We start from the raw sequence: 20,383 nt of genomic DNA, 5'->3' as shown, positions 1-20,383 counted from the left end.
TCCCTGTGTAGATATAAATAGCTCATTCTAAGGTAACAAAAACACAATAATTCATATTTTTGGGTGATTACAGACAAAATAAGATACTACATTTATTCAGTTTCTGCAAATATATCCCCCTAAATCCTACATGCTGGACCTTGAAACTCATTTTTGTCCAAGTCAAGTTTAAGGCACTTTTTAAGATTAAAATCAAACAAAGCAATAATGTATAAACTTCTGACTTAATATTTCAAGTCCTAGACTCAGATCTGACTGTTGTGTCTTGAATCAGCCTTTGGTAGGTCACTCAAAAGCCAACTTGGAGCTTTTATGTTTTAGAAAAGGAAAAACATCTCAACAACATCATGTCATTTCAAAAGTGCATGAATATTCAGTGAGTCAGGGAGGAATGTAACAGAGGAGAATTTCTTCATCTCAGACACTGTCAGATGAGGTAGGCGACTGGTAGTACCACTATTTGCCACTAGAGGGTGCACGACAAGGGCTACAGTATGGTAGACAACCAGAGGACACACCAACTGAGCTGAGATCGCTGTAAGATCACTATTGATATTAAAAACATTAAAAAAGGACTTCTAAAACCACGTTTAGCCCTTCCTCACATGCCTTCATAAGGATAAAATGGCGAGAATGTGACAGCCAAACTTTCCATCTCCATATAACTGCTCATAAGACTGACACGAAGTGGTCAGAGAATAAAACAGCGGAGTGTTTTCCATGTTTATTATGCTTCAGTAGGTGTCCGCTGCAGCGCACTGAGCGCTGTTATGCTCCGGGCTCTCCCGGGTGTCTGCGGTCCCTCCTCCATCAAACGTCAGAAACTAGTGGTATAAAACACGTGAGGCCATACCGACCGCTCAAAGTCGCATATACCTCGTTAACCTGACAGCTTGCGGTCTGCCTCCGCACAGACAATACAGAGGCAGCACATTTAGATGACAGAAAAACAGGAGACACATGACAAGCTGTGGGACGAGTTCAACCTTCTGGACTGAGCACGAGAATGCAAAAGAAAAGTGTGTTTGATTCTCCAGAGCTGGATAAATGTCATACATGCGGGATAGTTTCTGCTGCTCGGGACTTTTGAGCTGAGTTGTGTCTAATGGGCGAACACACACTTGGATTTCTGCTCATAACAAAAGGGACTGCCACGAGAAAAGGCATTAAGCGAGGAGTTTTCCATCATTAGTTCCCACAGGAGGCTGACACAAACACCAGCAGGGCTCATCAGTGTGACTTGACGGCTGATTGACACTGACCTTGGCAGTCCTCGCTTGTGAATCTGCAACGTTTCTCAACTACCGAGCGAAGCAAATGCAGAGAGAAAGATGCATTTGGGTAAGGCTTTACTGTTTGTCCTCCTCCTCAACTGCGCGACTCTGAGCTCGTCCCTGTCCACTTGTGCCACCGTGGATATCGACCATGTGAAGAGGAAGAGGGTCGAGGCGATACGGGGTCAGATTTTGAGCAAACTCCGACTCACGAGTCCTCCGGACTCGCTCGGACCCAGTAAGATCCCGTATCAAATCCAGGCTCTGTACAACAGCACCAAGGAGCTACTGGAGGAGCTCAGGAGGGATCGGCAGCAAAGTTGCGGTCAGGACAACACAGAGACAGAGTACTATGCCAAGGAGATATACAAATTCAACATGGTCTACGGGCCGCCAGAGAGCAGTAAGTATTACAGTTCTTTAGGTAGCTTTCACACCTTGTTCTGATGCCAGCAATTAACGGCTCCGTGCGTAATTACGCACCAAATGAAGAGTGGACGCCTAAAGCTTGTGCCAGCCAGACGCACCAAAACTCAGCTCTACTCTTATGTCATTGATAAATATCTACAGTATTTATAGCTTGTAGTTCAGCAACTGTCACCGAGTTTTAGGTCTGCTGCTCATTAAAGAGCCAACTTTTAAGAAATATAAAAACTAATATGGTTTTCACACCAAAAAGTTCAAATACCTATTAAAAAACGTACAATTAAAAGAAATATCCAGACTTTTTTTTTTTTTTTTTTTTTTTTAAACATGTGAATAGTGTTCATTTCAAAAGTTGACAAAATATGTTTGCTACTTCAGGGTAAGATAAGATAAGATGAGATACACTTTATTGTCCCAAAGGTAATTTGTCTTGGGTACATGCCGTTAAAAAATCCAAAAAAGTTATACATACAGTTCCTACATCTACACAGTCCATACACAGAGCTCTAGCAAAGTCCATTCTCAGTATGTGTGTGCTGGAGGCTTCAAGTTTCCACGTCTGACTTGTGTGAGTTGCATACTGGAGCACATGGATGTCCAGCCTTGTTGTGATGTCACTAATCATCCTGTAGGTACACGTGTTAAACTCAGATTTGATGAATGTGAAAGCAGCACACATCATTCGGCACGTTCAAGTGGAAAAACAACAAGCGAAACACATTTTTGAGGTCGGGTGGGGGCGTTGGGGGGAGCTTAAATGAAAATATTGTGGACTAACATTCTCTCAAAAAGAGTGTTAGAGCTCTTTAGGTGAGATTGATGTGCGCTTGTAGTGCTCACCAACCTGTTTTAACCCTGCACCAGTGTTCCAGGAAAGTCGCTCTCCTCCTACTCCTGACTCCACTCTTCCTCCTCTTGTTTTTTTTCCTCCATGGATTCTGTCCTTCTCCCCAGATGTTCCCACTTCCTTTCCAGTCAGGCCCAAATGAGAGGGACATCTGCCCAGGCGAGGCGGATGGGGATGCCTTTAGGAGAAGGAGTAGGAAAAGTTAACAGAGGTGGACAGGAAAAGTTAGATGATGGAAGGACCTCCCCGTTAGTCTGGTTAGAGGCATCCCTCTCTCTCTGCCCCTGTCTGTGCAGCAGGAGTGGGGGTCCCGCACATCACTACCAACCACCTCCGCATTGACATGGAGCTTGGAGTGACCCCCCACTTCCTGTCTTGGCCGGTGAATTACCCACACGGGTGGCCCACGAGCATGAGATCACTTACTGCACTGCTCAGGTTGCTAAATTGAGTGTGAAACTGAGCCAGCATCCATCCTCTTAAACCTGAATGATTCCAGTGTGCCGTCATTTTATTGCCTCTAGGTAACGTTCATTTCACCGCTCGGTTAATAATGGGTTTTATTTTGCTCGTGAAATATTTGTTGAGATTATCAACGAAGGCCTGTCAAGCCCACATTGTTCTCACTCCAAGTAATTTGTGCTAAACCTCTATTTGGCACAACTGTTTCCTCTATAGAAATAAAAGCCCTGAACTGGAAGTGGAAAACCTGTGCTGAGAGGGACATGTGTCAGCACTTGAGGGAGATTCATGCAGCATGTGGTCCGGCTGAGTTTGGATTACTGAGAAAGTAGAATAGGATAAATGCTGTGCGTGTGTAAGAGCCAGAGAGGGCCTCATGGTCTAGAGCAAAGCCAAGACCATTGCATCACAGTCCCTTTGAAATCAACAGGTGTTTCTCAAAAGACCTATTTTCCCTCAGCAATGTTCTGTTTTGAATCTCGCAAAAATGGTTTTGACAAAAACGCCAGGCAGTAGGTGCCTCGAGTTGGTGGGGTGGTTTCAGAGCCACAGATGGGCTTTATGATGCAAGACATATTTACATACATGTACTTTTTCCTTACAGTTGGGTTAAAGATCATAGTTTATTAATGGTATTGTCTTTGTGCCTGATTTTGATGTGATCAGCTGAAGTGAAAAAGGCTGAGTGTCAGAATAACAGCATCAGTGCTGAACTGATATACGTGCACCAGTCAACCTCTCGACTTCTCAGATACTTAAAATGTCGACAAGCCTGTAATATTCTCCAATTCTTACTTTTTACTCAATCCCTAAACTGTGGTAATGGCATGGCGGAGTATTTTTTGTGTGTGTCCAAAATGATCTCATACTTGGAAATATGCATTTTGTCAATACCCTGTACGTCCACATGCATATACCGAGCGTGCTCTCAGACTAGTTAATGGGATTTTCATATGGTGGAGCAGGCAAGGTGAAGAATTTTATAGATTCACTGCGCTGAACTCCGATTCTACTCTGGCAGTTAAATGACAGAGACCAGCACATTAACACAGTATATTATGGATATAATACAGATATCATGTGACTTTTTAAATAGTCTGCATCTTATCAGGTTTGCACTTTAACAGGAAGTAATTAAGGTTTTAAACGTTGAACCTTTCCAATCAAAATTCAAAGCATATATGAGTTTTACTTAGGAAAGACCTATTATACACATTTTAACATTCATATTTGTATTTTTGGTTTCAACTAGGACATGTATACATGGCGGTATGGTGGCGCAGTGGTTAGCATTGTCACCTCATATCAAGAGGGTTCATAGTTTGATCCCGGGCTGAGTGCCGAATTTTCATGTTCTCCCTGTGTTAGCGTGGGTACTCCAGCTTCCTCCCTCAGTCCAAAGACATGCAGGTTAATTGGTGACTATGAATTATCCGTAGGTGTGAATGTGAGTGTGAATGGTTGTCTGTCTCTATGTGTCAGCCCTGTGATAGTCTGGTGACCTGTCCAGGGTGTACTCCGCCTCTCGCCCAATGTCTGGGATAGGCTCCAGCATCTCTGCGACCCCCAACAGGATAAGCAGTTACGGAAAATGAATAAACAAACATGTATACATGCTTTAATATTCAAAAAATGCTCAATGTTCCTCACACTGTCTCTCCTGGAACACCTGTATTCACCTTCTATGTGAAATGGTTCATTTTAGCAGCCGTCTCTTTGAACCCCCCATCCCAAAAAAGCCCAGTCTACTCTGATTAATCATTGTTTCTGGGTCTTGCGTATCTCTGTGTGTTTCTGCACTGTCAGTGCAGCAGGGCAATGACTGTAACGGCAATTTTTACTGGGGATGTAAGAAAATAATGAGCATTGTAGAAGCTAGCTAGCAAGCTTAGCATTCAAGGTAACAGTGCATTTCATTTGGTTGCCTGTCAATGGCGTTGTGGTCAGGCTAACACAATGTAGACTGTGGGTATAAGCCTGTGTTGGCCGCCTGTTTCAGATGTTATTATTTTCAAATTCACATTGCTATGTGAAACTAGTCTGGCTAGGGATCCACAATAACATTAGTACGTCATTTGTAATGGCCAATATCGGCCAACATGTTTTTTCTTTCTTTGCACAATGAATGAATATTACATACACTGAAAAGTATTGTATTTCATGTCTCCATCTGCTGGTGGGCCATCACAATAAGAGAATGCACACATATTATGACAATTCTACTACAGAGGAGACTTGCTGATCACTAAAATTAGGCAGGGATAAAAGTGGATATATCAAAATTGGTAGTGGTTATAGGTCAAATGAGCAGCTACATATCGGCCTATCGGATATTGGAAAAAAAAAATCCATTATCGTGCATCCCTACTTTTTACTGTGAAAAATCACTGATAAAAGCTTCTATACACAACCTGACATGGAGTATGATCAAAAACTGGAAGAAATGAACAACATCAGCAACCAAGTATGCATGTTTCCCTGACGTCTAGCTTCATGTAGCACTGTAGGCTACATGTAAACACTTGCACTAGCGTACCTTGAGCAGATTACCATATAAAGGAATCCAGCACATTTTGACATCATACTGTCACCAGAGTAGAAAAAACTTTTGTAAACAGAGTATTCAGAACTGTCTGAAGCCTGAGATATTTGCTTACTGGGATTATTTGGAAGTTTGGCCACGTTTTAATATGAATATCTGACACTGTAACACTATCTATAGATATATTTGAATTGGTGTGGATGGGAAGCTAGCCTATTATAGCCCTACTTTACAGTATTGAATAATAGGTGTATTTCATATACACATTTTTTCTTGTGCTGCTTTCAGTCCTCTCATCAACAGCTCCCACACAAATGATGCACTTTGTGTGTAATTTCTTCACAATCTGTCAAAATCAAATTTTTTCACAATCTGTCAAAATCAAATTTCTTCACAATCTGTCAAAATCAATTAAGTGGTGTGTCTGAAATGGACGGATGGTGACTGATCCAAAGCCCCTTTATAGTACTTTTCAGAAGACGTGTCAAATTTCCCTTCAACAAGTCTTCAGCACGACTTCACAAGTTGTCTCCAAATCCTACAAATCACAGTTGAAAATAAATCCATTTTATGACGTGACAACACTGTTGTTAAGGTTTGGGTTTGGTTCAGGCACAAACTCAACTTGGTTAGGTTTTGGAAAAGATCATGGTTTGGGTTAGAATGACTACTTCATTAAGGCTAGGGAAGCCTGGTTGTCATGGTGTCATAATAACAGTTTGTCAAAGTAAGGGAATGACCCGGGTCATGCTTTTAAAGAAACAATGGCCATCACCAGTCTTGTAGCCCAGTTGCAGCAACAAAATATTGGCATTGTATGTTTCTGCAAACCGTGGCTAAATTATATGTATGTATCATATCAATGTTTCTAAAGTGTTATAGTTCGGATTGAAACGTAAAGTTTCAACATATTTGCTACATATCATGCAACTGTCACACATCCATGGTTTGCAAAAACACACAATGCCAACATTTATTCTGGGGACTGGGTTGGGTTTTGTTCGCCCATCCACTACACAATCATTATTGCCAATATACAGTCACACTACTTCCTGCTTTGCTCCTGTCATAATTACTACGACCGATATAGAGCTTTGTTACTTGAACGTAAACATATCGTTTTAGGGGAACCTGCTGCAACAACTTATGCTGTCAGAGATATTCTCTAATTAGCAGTTTGCTTTTTCAGCTTTCAAATTGACATTTAGGTTATGGTCTCTACTTGAGATTAGAGATGATAATGCCACTTCAGGAATGACCTTGTTTCGTGAAAGATGCATGTAAATTTAGCCTGAGCCTTCTTTGCCAAATGCAAAGGATAGTTTAAAAGGCATTTGTCCCTATCAGGCGCAGACAGACTGATTTTGTTACCTTCGGAGAGAGCCAGGCTAGCCATTTCCTCCTGATCCCAGTCTTTGCATTAAGCTAAGCTAACTGGCTAATGGCTGTAGCTTCCCATTTATCGTACAACCATGAATGATATTAATGTTCTCTTCTAACTCCTGGCAAGAAAGCATATACGTGCATTCCCCAAAATGTTGAACTATTCCTTTAAGATCCAGCAGAAACAGTAGACTGTGAGTGAAACCAGTATTATGAGGACAAGGCTACCTTAGTGTGTTGTGCTTCGTGTTATAAGAGGACCAGAGGTGTAGCTTTGTGGAATAAAGTTTTGACTCTTTGACAGTGACATCACTCACTTTCCATCGGTCAATGTGGGCAAACACACGCTCCCTTTTTGATGGTTTGTGAAGGTAAACTGTTGACCTTTGGTGGATCTGAGGCAGCTCTGTGAACCAACACAAATCCGTGACAGGTGCAAATGAAGCAGAAAGCTGCTGGAAGACTGGCAATTTACTACATTGAGAGGCTGGACTGTAATCATCGGAAAGATTTCCTTTTATAGCATGGTACGCATTCAGAATCTGGCATATGTCAATGACTGAGGTTGGGTTGTGGAGAAGTCATCATGGTCAGAAAGGGGTCTGGGTCCAAAAAGTTGTCAGTGGGACCGAGGATAGCAGGGTTTTTGATACGCAGATACCAGGGTGATGAAGTCATGCTAAGCTCAATAATATTGCCATTTCAATTACACCATTTTCATTTCCACCAAATATAGACAAAACGTGTCAGAGAAACACTGAGGAATTTAGATAAGGCAGGCAACCACACTAATCATACACTGTGGGCTGATAAACCCCGTGCCAGCCATAAAAGAGTCAAACCAAGACCATATTATAGGTGTGAATGGGTTCCTAGCATATAAAAAACACATTTACTGTAAGTCCATGCCATTAAATATTCATAATAAAGTATTGCTTTATTTCTGAAGCAACATGATATGTCAAAATTGGAAAAAGTACACACTGCTTTGCAATCTAGAGTTTTACATTTTTAGATTTGCTGCCAACTCAGTCAACAAAGCACTGTACCTCTTTGGAGCACAAGTGAAATTACTCTGGCATCAAGTGGATACAAGTTTGATCCAAAGAAACACCACTCCTCCCTCACTCAGCCAGATTTGTCAAAACTGTTTTGATGGATAAAGACTTAAACAGTGAGTGTTATGACACAGAGCTGAAACTAGTGGTCAATTAAGCAATAGGTTGATCAAGACTAAAATAATCAACAAATATTTGGATGACCAATTAATTGTAATTTTTCAAGCAAAAATGCCTACATTCACAAGTTTCAGCTTCTTAAATGTGAGGATTTGCTGCTTTTGTTGTCTTTCTTCAGCTTTAGAGTGTTGGTAATCCACGAGATGGGAGTGACACTGGGTCGGTTTCATCAGACCAACAGTTGGTCAGCAGCCCTTAGAGTCAGATAACAACACACAGTGGCACCCCTTAGAACAGCCATATGAGATCCATCAGGTGGCAACGTTTTTTTTGATGCTACGAGCAATTGTAGCAGTATAAAGAGCGAGAACATCCACATGGGCAGGCAGGAGGGGAGGTGAATGGCTCAAATGAACTCCGGACTTTCACCTGGGAGGCCACTGTTTGTTTCCTGTGTGAAACCAAAAGTCAGTCGAGTAATTTGTGCTAGTATGTGTAGCATAATATGCAAGGGACGTTATGTAATGTATATTACGTGACTTTCATTATGTTCGTAGCAAATATATTTATTTAAAGACGAACCATGATTTTTTTTTTTAAAGCCTAACCATGTTCTTTTGTTGCCTAAACCTAAAGAAGTAAACCTAAGGCAGAGGTTTTGTACCCATGTTCTACGGTTATTTTTGGTTAACAAGCAGAGACTGTAAATTTCTCATGAAAACATAAATTAATTTTGAAATGACACAGTGCATGCAACAAGCGTAAGTTAACATGCCATCCCTGAGCATTAAAAGCTGATGCTGTAGGGGTATCTATAGCATCATAGTTTGACACATAAGGCAACTGACCAACTGGTCTTTGACTAGTTGGGAGTGACAGTGTGTTGAAAAACACAATCGATGAAATTATCTTGGGCTTTGGAAAGATAGGATAGACATTCTGTCACTTTGTTTTGACTGTGGCTCAGGAGGTAGAACGGATCGTCCATTAATCGGAAGATTGGAAGTTTGATCCCCAGCTCGTCCAGTCCGCATGTCAAGCTATCCTTAGGCAAGATACTGAACCCAAAGTTTCTAGTGTGACTGCGTATGAATGATCAGCCCAGTAGCTTGTATGGTAGCCCCAGCTACCAGTGTATGAATGTGTGGGTGAGTGGGTGAAATTGTGCTTTGAGTGGGCGAAAGACCAGAAAGGTGCTACACAAGTGCAGGTCGATTTACAAAGCAAGTCTATAACATATGAGACAATACTTGGCAGATCAGTCAGTTATGAAATAATCTTTAGTTGCAGCCCTATTATTAACTTTTTAAATGTACATTCACAGCTTCTAATGTCGACTGCAGACACGAGTGTTGCTTATTTTATAGTGGCAACACCTTGTTCCTAAGGATAAGTTATTTCTTTGTGACTTCTTACGAAAGGAGAAAATGTTATTAGTAACACCTGTGCTTCTCCTACTACGATGAGTCAAAAGTCTGTTGTGAGAACTGGTGCACTCATATAAAAGATATCACGATGCAAGTATCTGCGATTATGTTTTCCAGAGGTCATGAAGCATTCGAGGTCTGTGTTCGGACATGAACTGCCTGCATTGCATTAGACCTTGATAAGAATTTCCAAGCCTGTTCTCTCACAAAACCTTTATTTAATTCTCTGTGTTCCAGACGATCTGCTCTACTGCCCAAAAGGCATCACCTCCAAGGTTTTCCGCTTCAACGTCTCCGCCATGGAAAGGAACTCAACCAACCTCTTCAGAGCAGAGTTTCGAGCTCTGAGGGTGCCAAACTCAAGTTCCAAGAGGAATGAACAGCGGATTGAGCTCTACCAGGTGCGTAAAGGTACCGTTTTCTTGTCCTTCTACCGAAATCAGGCAAAACTCACAGTCAAGGCACAGTCTCTTTTCTGAAATTAATCTTTCTTACTAGAGGGTTCAGTCCTAGTCTGTGAAGAATGTATCTTACATAAGCTGGTTAGTTGTTCAGAACCACATGATTTCTGGCCCTTATTGACAATGAGAGCCAACAATAACCAGATTGTGGTTACAGGCATGGGTAACAGCCAAAGCTCGACAGGCCTGCAAAATGTTAGTAGAACCGGGACAGGAGTACTGCAGCCCAGATCTAATACAGTATCATTTTGGTTATGTCGAGGTCTTTGAGGTATACTGTGCAGGATTTTCCTAAAAAGAAAAATGTATAGACACATACAGAAGTAAACTCTCTCAATCATCACCTATGACCCACTAGGTGTGTGTGGCAATGTATTTATCTGCCAAGACCTGTATTTTTGTATTTTCTTCTCATTTTGTTGTACTGGAGACATTTCTGTGCACAGCCTGCAGATGAGGTTGGGATGGTATGAAAAGGTAGCAACCAGGTGCCAGACCATAAGCAGCACGAATCCAAGACAACTGCAGACATAGCGCAGAAAACAACACAAATATAGCAAGGCAAAACAGCGTGAATCTGGTTCTAGCTCTCACTTTTACTCACACTACTGTTGACAAACGGTAACCCACAATTCCTGCATAGCATACCTTTAACATTTAGTTCTTAAAACAGCATGCAAAGTTTATTAAACTGTTTTAAAAAGGCTTTGATCTGCTGCGAAATGAAATGATGCAACACACTTCTACACTAAGTTAAAGTCAAAATCATTTGGTCCCTGTTATTCTGTGGGAGTGTCCTTGGAACTAGCGATCCAATAAAAGTATAATTGCCCAAATAAATAAATAAAAGATTACAACCATATACAGATACTCTGGTCACGATAAAACAAAATGGACTATATTACGAAACTCAGAACAGGCAACTGCCAACATTAACTACCAAATTTTGGGCTTAAATACATGCCAAAATCACATTTCATAGAAGACTGATTGGTAGCTAGCTAGTAAGCACAAATATCTGGTGTCCAATGTTACACTGGGGAGCAGCAGGGGCAAGTGCTCTCATTGTACCGATGCAAAACATTTTCATGGCCAGTTTTAAACATGGGGTAATACATTGCAGTCGAAGAGAAAAAATTAAACTCTTCTTTTGCATCTGTACTTGTTCATACTGTCTTCCCAAAACAAGGGAGGCATAAATGTGCTCTGTTTTACTCCAGATATATGCTAAAGGACGACTTGAGAGATAGGTCAGGGGTTACACCTGTAACTTGGTGTTAGTGCTACTTTCAGATGCTACATTCCCCCACTAAACACACAGAACAACCACCAAGATTGTTTTCAATCAAAAGCTATAAACTTCTGCAGCTCTACACAACATAAACTTTTAGGTTATTGTTTTGGTCTTGCGGCATAGAAATTTATAGTAAAACTGAATTTCACTGCTCTTGGTAACTGTGTTTCCACCAACAGAGGTTGGCTATTTTCGGCAAACAAGCTTTGATAAACTAACTATGACCTACCTGGCCAAAAAAACAACATACAGTACAGACAAAGCTAGCAGCTAGTTAGCTAACGTTAGCTAGTAAATAAAGTTAAACAGCTTTCAAGCTAACGAGCCAAAAATTTCCCTCAGAAGGGAAAAACCGAGCTAAAAGAAGAGTGAATAGTGGACTTACATTTATCAGGTGGACACAAACATGGCTCCAATTGAATGCTTAAGTTGCTCCATGTCTTCTGGAAGTGTACATACAATCAGGCAGTAGTTTCCTAACATGCTGACATGTAACTGTTATGCTAAGTCAGGCAGTCTGTCAGCTTTCTGTGGTGTCTTTTCCCCAAAAGGCTGAAGAACAGAAAAAGGCTCTGCACACCTCCCAGGTGTTTTGCATTATTTTGGCTAAATAGTCCTCTGCTCTGATTGAAGGTGTGGAGTGTGTGATGTCACCTGACTCCATGAACCAATTAGAAGCATAGAGGTGTAACCTGTCCCGCCCTAATCAGGTGCAGCAATTGAGTGAGGGAAAAGTCAATCAAGCTCTGTCTAAACTTGCTCACAGTCCTGAGAACAGGTCTAATCAGCCAAAATAAGTGAAATCACCTGTGAGTGTAACATGGTCCTTTCAACAATTCAGAATTTAAACACAGACCTCTACCAACACTTATTTATGGTGCTCGGGTCTTTGGCTCTAGTAGAGGAAGGGCAGATGGTCGGACCTGAGGGAGGAGATAAAATGAGGAGGAAGTAAAAAGGGGAATGGAGGCTGAGAATTTTGAATTTAGAAGCTCAGAGAAGAGAAAGAAAACCAAAGTGAATTCATCGAGTCAATAGCTGTGGTTACATGGACAATATTTCTTCAACCAGACAGAAGACATTCTGATTATAGATTCTCATGTGACTTATATGGCTGCTAAATAAAGTCGACCCAAAGCATTTAATCAGAATATAACTTTTTTGACTTGATGGGGAGTGATTCTACCCGCCATGAAGGATCTAATCTGACGCAAATATGCGGCATGTCCTCGCACACACCAGCTATGTCACCTAATGTGGGACAAATGTGCACAGAAATAACATATCTTTTTAAACCACAGAGAGACAATGGACAAAGCGTTAACATGGTTATTAGTTGTTAATATTTTCTATTGAACTGTTTATCAAAAGTTTACACCATCCCTGTCAACTTAATTCAAAGGTCCGTCCGATAAGACCAGTCTCTTCCAATTGAGGTGGTTACATTAAGCATTTTTACTCTGATTGGGCAATAATTCTGACTATAAGTGGAATATTAGGGTCCTTGTATGAGAGTTAACAGGAGAAAGAAACATGCATGGCTGGACTGGTTTGATGTTTGATTGAAGGACAAGGATGTGGAGCTTTGTCAGAAAAAACTGTGTGGCAAAATGGACAAAGAAGGAAGTGGTAGAGGTTCTGCTGATTGATTTAAAACGGTCTGGCTTGATAGTCATTAAATGCATGTCAAAGACTCGGACGGAAAAATCACTGAAAACTTCAGTTTGAGGGTTTCAGATGGACGTGTACCCAGTAGCATGTTTTCCACTCAGCAAGAAAGCTCCAATAAAAGGTGTAGTTGAGGGAGTTTCACGCAGAGTGGTGGCAAAGAGATTTAAAGAGTTTAAAGGGGTGACAGACAAATTTAGAATGAAGAGGTTTGACAAATAATTAATAAAAAGTATGAGACTAAATCTCTTAGGACTCACATTGATTTGGAGTAATTGTCGGATAGAGTGTTCCTGGACCAGTAAGGACGAGATCTGTGTCCCCAAAATGCTGCAGTGTAAGAACTGCTGGTTAGTGAAGTTAGTGCACAGTCTGTTTGTGTGTGTTTTGCCACATGTGGCAAATGTGGGGAGAGTAAATGTGAGGGAGACTGTAATGAAGCAGAGTGTCCCTTCAAAGGTAATCATGCAGCATTGGAGGCTAACTATCCAAAGAGAGGCAGAAATAGTCAGGGTTAGAGCTTAAAATAAGACATAAGCATGAAGTGGATATGGTAAAGTGTGAGACAAGAATCAGTCAGGAAGCATGAGGAATTTTGCTTTTGTACGGATCAGGTAAAGTTTTTGGCTTTCGTGGCAACGGTAATTAAGTGTACCGCTGGAGTAGAATGGAAATCTGAGAAAATTGACATAATTATAGACGCAGCGAGGAGATTTCTGGGTGTTGTGAGGGTTTCTGGACTAGGTGTGCAACAGCATTTCAGAGAAGCTTTTAGGCTCCCTGAAACACCTGGAGAATACAAACCTTACAGCAGAGTGTGAACGGGTGCAAAAGGCTTATTTTTATTATTTTATTTAGTGAGTGGAGACTTTATTTAAATGCAGTAGTTGGTGGTTATGACACATTTTGGATGCAAGTTGCTATTAAAAACTAAAAAAGACAGACACACATTTTGTAATGCACCAAAAACTACATGAAAATCAATAATATATAAAAGACACAACAAAAATCGCCTCTTTATCCACACTAACCCACATTTTTAGCTCAGGGGACAGCAATGTCTGTTGGTTGATGCTAACATGCTAAACTAAGATGGTTAACATGCTAAACATTGTACCTGCTTAACATCAACATGTTAGCATTATCACTGTGAGCATGTTAGCAGGCTTACATTAGCATTTACCTCAAAGCATCGTCTACACAGCCTCACAAAGTGGCTAGCATGGCTGTAGAGGCACTATTGGCACGGGACTAGATTTACCTGGGGACCTCTAGTAATTTTCGTAACAGTTGCAGAGTTTGTCTGTGATCCTAATCCCGTGTGAATCTGTCATTTCTGTAATTTGTCAAGTAAAAGTTCCACCACAAGTTGCCTGATGTATTTTACAAAGCACAGAGATCATGTGCTGAGCAAATCAGCATCTTGATTGTGATTTGGGATCAAGGTTGTACTGGGACCAAAATTTGGCACCGGCCATTTTTATCTGGACTGGCACTTTTGCTATCCACTACCCCGTAATTCCCCCCACCTTTACATAACGGACTGATCCACTCAACCACTGCACCTGCGTAACAGCACAGGTCGGCTATTGACAATTTTGGGACCATGTAACCCCTAATCAGATGGCCTGTTCCAACATCAATTGGGCCTCAGCTGGCAAGTCTTTTTTCTTTTTTCCTCCTGCAGTTATTTTTTCCAACATTGCTGGTGGTAGCCTTGTGGCCCACATGTTAGGCCAGCACATCTGGCATTTTCCAGAATTGCCTGATTGCTAGTCCAAGCTTGTTTGGGGTCATATGTAGGTTTTTGTTTCCTCCACACCTCTTCTTTGTCTCTTTTCTGGTGGGTAACAGTGGTGGCTGTGTTGGCAATCAAAAATTAAAGTTTGATAGCATTTTGGATGCAGGAGAATCATCTCACTACACAGCATGGAGACTCATTCACAAGAAGTGCCATTGATATCCTTACCTCAACAAAATGACCGATGAGTCTTGTAATAACTCTGTATGCTTGTCTTTCTGACTATTTGTCGGCCTTTTACAATGTTGTCTTTTGTATTTGTGTGTTTGTTCCAAAGAGCAAGCTGAAATCCTTAAGAAGAGCAAAATCTCAAAAGATGATGAGATGGATGACACATAAAGTCCGTAAATTAGTATAGTAGAAAACAGACTGCGAATCCGCTGCACAAAACACAGACATGGGGAACTAGTTTCTAAATCACATGAGGTCTTATGCCACATACATCTGCTGCAATTGTATTCACTTCATCTGTTTGCTTGCTCTAGTAATCATATTATCTTAGCTTGTAGCATGATTATCATGTGAGTGATCAAAGATCTTACTGGATAATCAGAACAATGATCATGAGTTTGACGAATGACAGCTTCCTCTTGTACCAGCGTCCTGTCCTGTGTTTGCTCTATTCTACATGTTGAAGCTGTTTCAGTATTGACAAAAACTTTTCAGAGTGACCCCTTATTATCACTGCTTTGCAGATCGTGAGGCCAAACGAACACATTAGGAAGCAACGCTACCTTGCAGCCAAGAACGTGCTGACCAAAGGCACACCAGAGTGGGTCTCCTTCGATGTGACTGAGACAGTGCGGGAATGGCTGCTGAACAGAGGTGAGACTGGGGTCACTGCTGTCATTAATCCCAATGATCATCCCATGTTTGAGTTTGTATTGGTGTTGAATTTCAAAGAGGGAGATTGTTGAGTTGGACTTCTTTTCTTTTCGATTGTTTGTCATCAGCAACTAATTTGGGTCTGGAGATCAGTGTGCACTGTCCCTGCCACACCTTCAACCCCAACGGTGACATCATTGACAATGAGAATGAGGTGCTGGAGGTGAAGTTTAAAGGTGGGCCTCAGCAGCATTTTGTCAGTTGCTCTTTTATTATATATCTGTAAATGTCTTTCTTTCCATTTTACCACCCTTCCTATCAGTTTAGACGCAGTAGATGTTGTTTTGCATATTTATGGGGTCTTTAGTCTTACATTTTACAAGATTTATTTTTTTATTATTTAATTAAATACGCTTTTTGTTCTTAAATAATCCCAGATTATTTGTATATTTCTTCTTAATAAGATGTAGTGTTGACAGTTGTCTTTATATTGTTGCCTGATTCTATTTTTGCATCAGAGACTAAGAATAAACTTGGAATAAAAATATGTTTTTGTGCTTTTACAGACAAAGTGTCTGACATAAAGGCAGTTTTTACTACTTTTTTGGGAAAAATTTGTTTTCATTTCTGTATGCTGTAAAAGAATGACAGGGATGACAACTTCATTGCAAATTGTATGCTCAGATGGAGGGAAATTACGCAAGAAAAAAGCCACTAAATAGTTGGTTTAAGTGCATCCTGTCTATGATTAAGGCGTGGATGGAGATGAGGAGCAGAGTCGCTGGGATCTGGATCACCTGAAGAAGAAAAAGGACCAGTACCTGCCTCACCTCATCCTCATGATGATCCCACCACACCGCCTGGACACTCAGTCCCCACGCCGACGCAAGAGAGCGCTGGACACAAACTACTGTTTCTCGTAAGCTTATAAAAGTTATCACAGTATCCCAAACATTTGCTGCAACACACTGTATCTTGTATCCCACACATGTGGCCAAGATGATATTAGATATTAGGGGCATTATTACAATAATTAATCTGGGGACTAATTACATTATTGTTGTGCATTCTCATCACAGAAACACGGAGGAGAGCTGCTGTGTTCGCAAGCTCCACATCGATTTCCGGCGTGACTTGGACTGGAAGTGGATCCATGAGCCCAGTGGTTACGATGCCAACTACTGCTCCGGGCCCTGCCCTTACCTGAGGAGCTCAGATACAACACACAGCTCGGTAAGAAGCACCAATCAGGAAAACAAGACAGTTTCCGAGAGCAAGAACTTTCCCACAGTGAAAATTATCACACAAAAACATTTCTCATCTACTTGTAGTGGGGAACAGGGATGCTGATAGTTCTAGGTTTATTTGCCCAGATTTTGAGATATCCACCCTTGAGAACTCTGCCTCCACCTAGAGGTCTTACCGGGACCAAAACTTTGGAACTACTTTCCAGTGAAGAAATAGTCCCAATAGAAACCGTTGAATGTGCTGAGTATTAACTTTTTTTTGTTCTGGTTTCTGAACCCCTTATATTTATGGTTGAGTTCGAACACCACTGTGTGTCTAGCAAACACTTTTAGATGAGCTGATAGCGTTGTGTAGAGCTTAATCTCCTCTTGGTCATTACCAAGTCTCCATGATGAGTTCTCAATGATGTGCCTCAGTATTACACTTACAACATTTACATGCACAAAATATTCTGGATTTGCCCTCATTCAGAAAAAGACAATATTCTTATTAAGCTGTTTACATGGCTAATGAAAGCGAATGATCCACTAACATTCCTGTTTACACGCAGCCATACATATTCCAATTAACATGCTCTAACATGTTGTTCATCAAAATATGGAAAAGTGGAATGCCTGGAGCCTTTTTTTTGTTTCTTTGCACAGACACATTTTTTCAAAGTTTTCCACCAATGGCAGACTTATTCATCCATGTGAACACAGCCTCTCTCTTTCATTCTTTCAGCCACCTTCTTGAAGGTTGTCATTGCTATATTTGCGCATATCCAGAAACCTGTTGATATCCAAGTCTCTCATAATGTTTAAAAGTAGGTGTGCTTCTCCTTTCAACCAGAAATGTTGGCTTTTCTTTGTAGCACACATCTCTACCCCACAGCCTTGCAAACTATTGGCTATTTGGTTTGTGCACAACATATCCATGACAACGCACAGAGCCAACCCTTAAACAGCCAAAAGGCCATGTGTTGCAAAGTGCACTAAAAACCCCAGTTGAGGAACATTTTCTGAACGTGACGTAAAGCCTACATTTGCTAAGAAAGCTCCTAAAACCCAAATAATATCGGCATATCCCACAGGTCTTAATTAGAAAAATGCTTCATTTGGAAGAAGGCCAAACAGAATATGCTGCTGCATGACCCATATCAAATCTAAAGTACTGTCATATTCAGAAAAATAGTGGAATCCTAGGGTGCTTTCACACCTGCCCTGTTTGGTTTGGTTCAATCGAACTCCAGTTCATTTAACTCCAAAGTGTGGTTCGTTTGGGCAGGTGTGAACACAGTAATCACACTCAGGTGTGCACCAAAACAACCGGACAGAGACTTTCTTGAAGAGGTGGTCTCAGTCTGGTTACAAACGAACTCTGGTGCAGTTCGTTTGTGGTGAGAACGTGTTCCGACCTGGATGTGAACCAACTGCAGTCACATGACACATTGTTTGGGTTAAACATGAGCATGTTACAGTCCTGGAGGATTATTAATGTGCACCTCCTCCTGTACTGCCTTAATATGCACATTCAGCACATCCAATGCATCAAAACATTGTTTTCTAGTTGGAGGCACGCCTCGTTATCAAACTGTATGGTTTGACTAAAATGAACAGTGACATTAGGCACTGACTATAATACAATCTCTCCTGTCTGCTTTCCAATAGCTGCTGAGCCTGTACAACACTCTGAATCCGGAGGCATCGGCCTCTCCCTGCTGCGTCCCCCAAGACCTGGAGCCCCTCACTATACTCTACTACTCTGGACGGACCCCCAAAGTAGAGCAGCTCTCCAACATGATCGTCAAGTCTTGCAAGTGTAGCTGAGTGGACGTGAAAGGCGAGGCAGCACGGCAGGATTTTACTCGGTACTGACGAAAAACCCATGCTCGTTGACTTTTGGACTCTTAGCTGTGACAAATAAAGACCCTGTAAACAAAGACCCTGTGGCCTCATGGCTTAGATCTGAACACCACTCTGGAGGTCACACCTTTTTTTGAGGATGCAGATTTTCTTAAAAACTTGAGGTCATCATTTTCCCCTCTCCCACTCTGGATGACAGGTAGTTATTTTCATTTTAAAAAGCCCAAAACAAATTTCATATAATATTTTCTTCTAGATTTGTAAAGGTGGACAACACACTCCCATAGCTAGATTACAGAGAGCCATGTACAAATATATCTGTGACAAAATGGGAGCTGCTTCATGGACAATGAATGAACATATTTTGTGGTGTGTTTTCTGCTTGAGAGTTCAAGCAAATATTCCACAAAGTTATAGTCTCTACATTGTCAGTAGAGCAGCTTTTCTGTCTCTAGCCTTAGGATGATAATATTAATAGTCACAAATATAGATTGTGGTTGAAGAGTTCTTTCAGGCTGGATTTTACCTTTGCCTTAAGTTCCCTTCCATTCAAACAGTGGACATTATCTTCAAACACAAAAGGAGAAAGGACAGACTCGCTGCTGTATCCAAAGCCATAGCTGTGGTCAGGGAAAAGGAGAGCTGAGAGAATGCCTGCTGGATTTGCAATGGAAAGTGAATGAACAAAGAAGTTGAGCCAAGCTTTTCTTTTTGGCCAGCCAGCAGCAATGGCCTTTTTTTTTTTTTTTTTTTGCGGTGCATCTATTAGAATGGATGGAAGAAGAAGAAGAAGAGGAGGAGGGGACCTGTATGGAAGCAAAGAACTGTGATGGAAACAAGCCATGAGCACACTGCCATTCACTGGAAGTTCTCATCTCTAACAGGTTCAAATTATTTCTGGGACATCAAAGAATATACTGGAAAAAAAAACAAGTGTTACGCAACAGGTTTTTATGGGATTTCTTTTACATTAATAGCAGATTTGGTCTGTTATGCAACTTGTCATATAGTGATTGTTTCACTTACCGGGACAAAAATTGACGTGTATCTCCATCGGTGGAAACACTTTTATATTAAACTAAGGGTACTGTTACATTTCCTTGTGATCTAGAAAGAATATGCAGCTTTTTGTCCATGTACAAATGACTTTGACCTGTTGTATGTGATCCAGTGTATGTTTGACTGAAGTCTTATTGTATTAAAAGGTGACTATTCACAGAAAGTTCAATCAGAGCACTTTTCTCCAGCAATTAGGCATGGCCGTTTTGGTTATTTTGCTTTCGAAAGCCTGACACCCATTAACCGGTACTGACTGGTTAATTTTTAAGAAAGAAGAACAAAAAACAAAATTAAGTAAAATAAAGTAAATAAAAGAGGCCTATCCTGAAAGTCAGGTACACCACTGACAAAGTGAGCTTTAGCACCACATTTCAAATCACTATCCACTAAGAGGTGGTGATATTTTAATGTTCTGTGTTTTAAATGTGTTGCCTTTTATTTTCTGTTACGTTGGCTTTGCTGACAGACAGCTGGCTGTGTTAACATGCAGAAATATATTGCCGGCTGCCCACCCTCGATCTCCAATGGTGAGCTAACGTTAGCTTCAGCCACTCTGCACTGCGCACCACCTCAGATGGGTGGGACCTATAGCATTTGGTGCTAACTGCTGGTAAATGTGAAAACATGGTGCCTGACCTTTGCTT

General features: G+C 41.1%; 2 protein-coding genes across 4 annotated transcripts in view; one reads left to right on the top strand and one right to left on the bottom strand.

The window, feature by feature from the left end:
- esrrgb (estrogen-related receptor gamma b) overlaps window positions 1-20,383 on the bottom strand; it is a 208,110-nt gene that overhangs the window by 114,823 nt on the left and 72,904 nt on the right. For 2 of the 3 annotated variants that reach the window (XM_049589434.1, XM_049589435.1), the window contains one exon: window positions 2,545-2,725. The gene's annotated coding sequence lies outside the window, so the exon portion shown is untranslated. Of the gene's footprint in view, window positions 1-2,544; window positions 2,726-11,679; window positions 11,832-20,383 lie in introns of those variants that run through there. The other variant, XM_049589437.1, reaches the window with a different exon arrangement.
- LOC125896682 (transforming growth factor beta-3 proprotein-like) lies at window positions 823-19,433 on the top strand. Its single transcript, XM_049589439.1, has 7 exons — window positions 823-1,677; window positions 9,777-9,940; window positions 15,459-15,588; window positions 15,717-15,824; window positions 16,342-16,507; window positions 16,668-16,821; window positions 18,486-19,433. Exons 1-7 carry the CDS (start codon window positions 1,332-1,334, stop codon window positions 18,642-18,644), a joined length of 1,227 nt encoding a protein of 408 aa, XP_049445396.1. The 5' UTR covers window positions 823-1,331; the 3' UTR covers window positions 18,645-19,433.

Source organism: Epinephelus fuscoguttatus, linkage group LG11 (genome assembly GCF_011397635.1).
Source record: "Epinephelus fuscoguttatus linkage group LG11, E.fuscoguttatus.final_Chr_v1".
In the NCBI taxonomy this organism is placed as follows: domain Eukaryota; kingdom Metazoa; phylum Chordata; class Actinopteri; order Perciformes; family Serranidae; genus Epinephelus; species Epinephelus fuscoguttatus.
Note: the sequence above shows the minus strand (reverse complement) of the source record. Positions and strands in the feature narration are given on the sequence as shown.

What these genes read in the sequence shown, in the direction of transcription:
- LOC125896682 (XM_049589439.1), top strand. Translation starts at nt 1,332, where the DNA reads ATGCATTTGGGTAAGGCTTTACTGTTTGTCCTCCTCCTCAACTGCGCG. An exon ending in GGAATGGCTGCTGAACAGAG is followed by an intron (nt 15,589 to 15,716) that starts GTGAGACTGGGG and finishes GTTTGTCATCAG; the next exon opens with CAACTAATTTGGGTCTGGAG. An exon ending in GACACAAACTACTGTTTCTC is followed by an intron (nt 16,508 to 16,667) that starts GTAAGCTTATAA and finishes TTCTCATCACAG; the next exon opens with AAACACGGAGGAGAGCTGCT.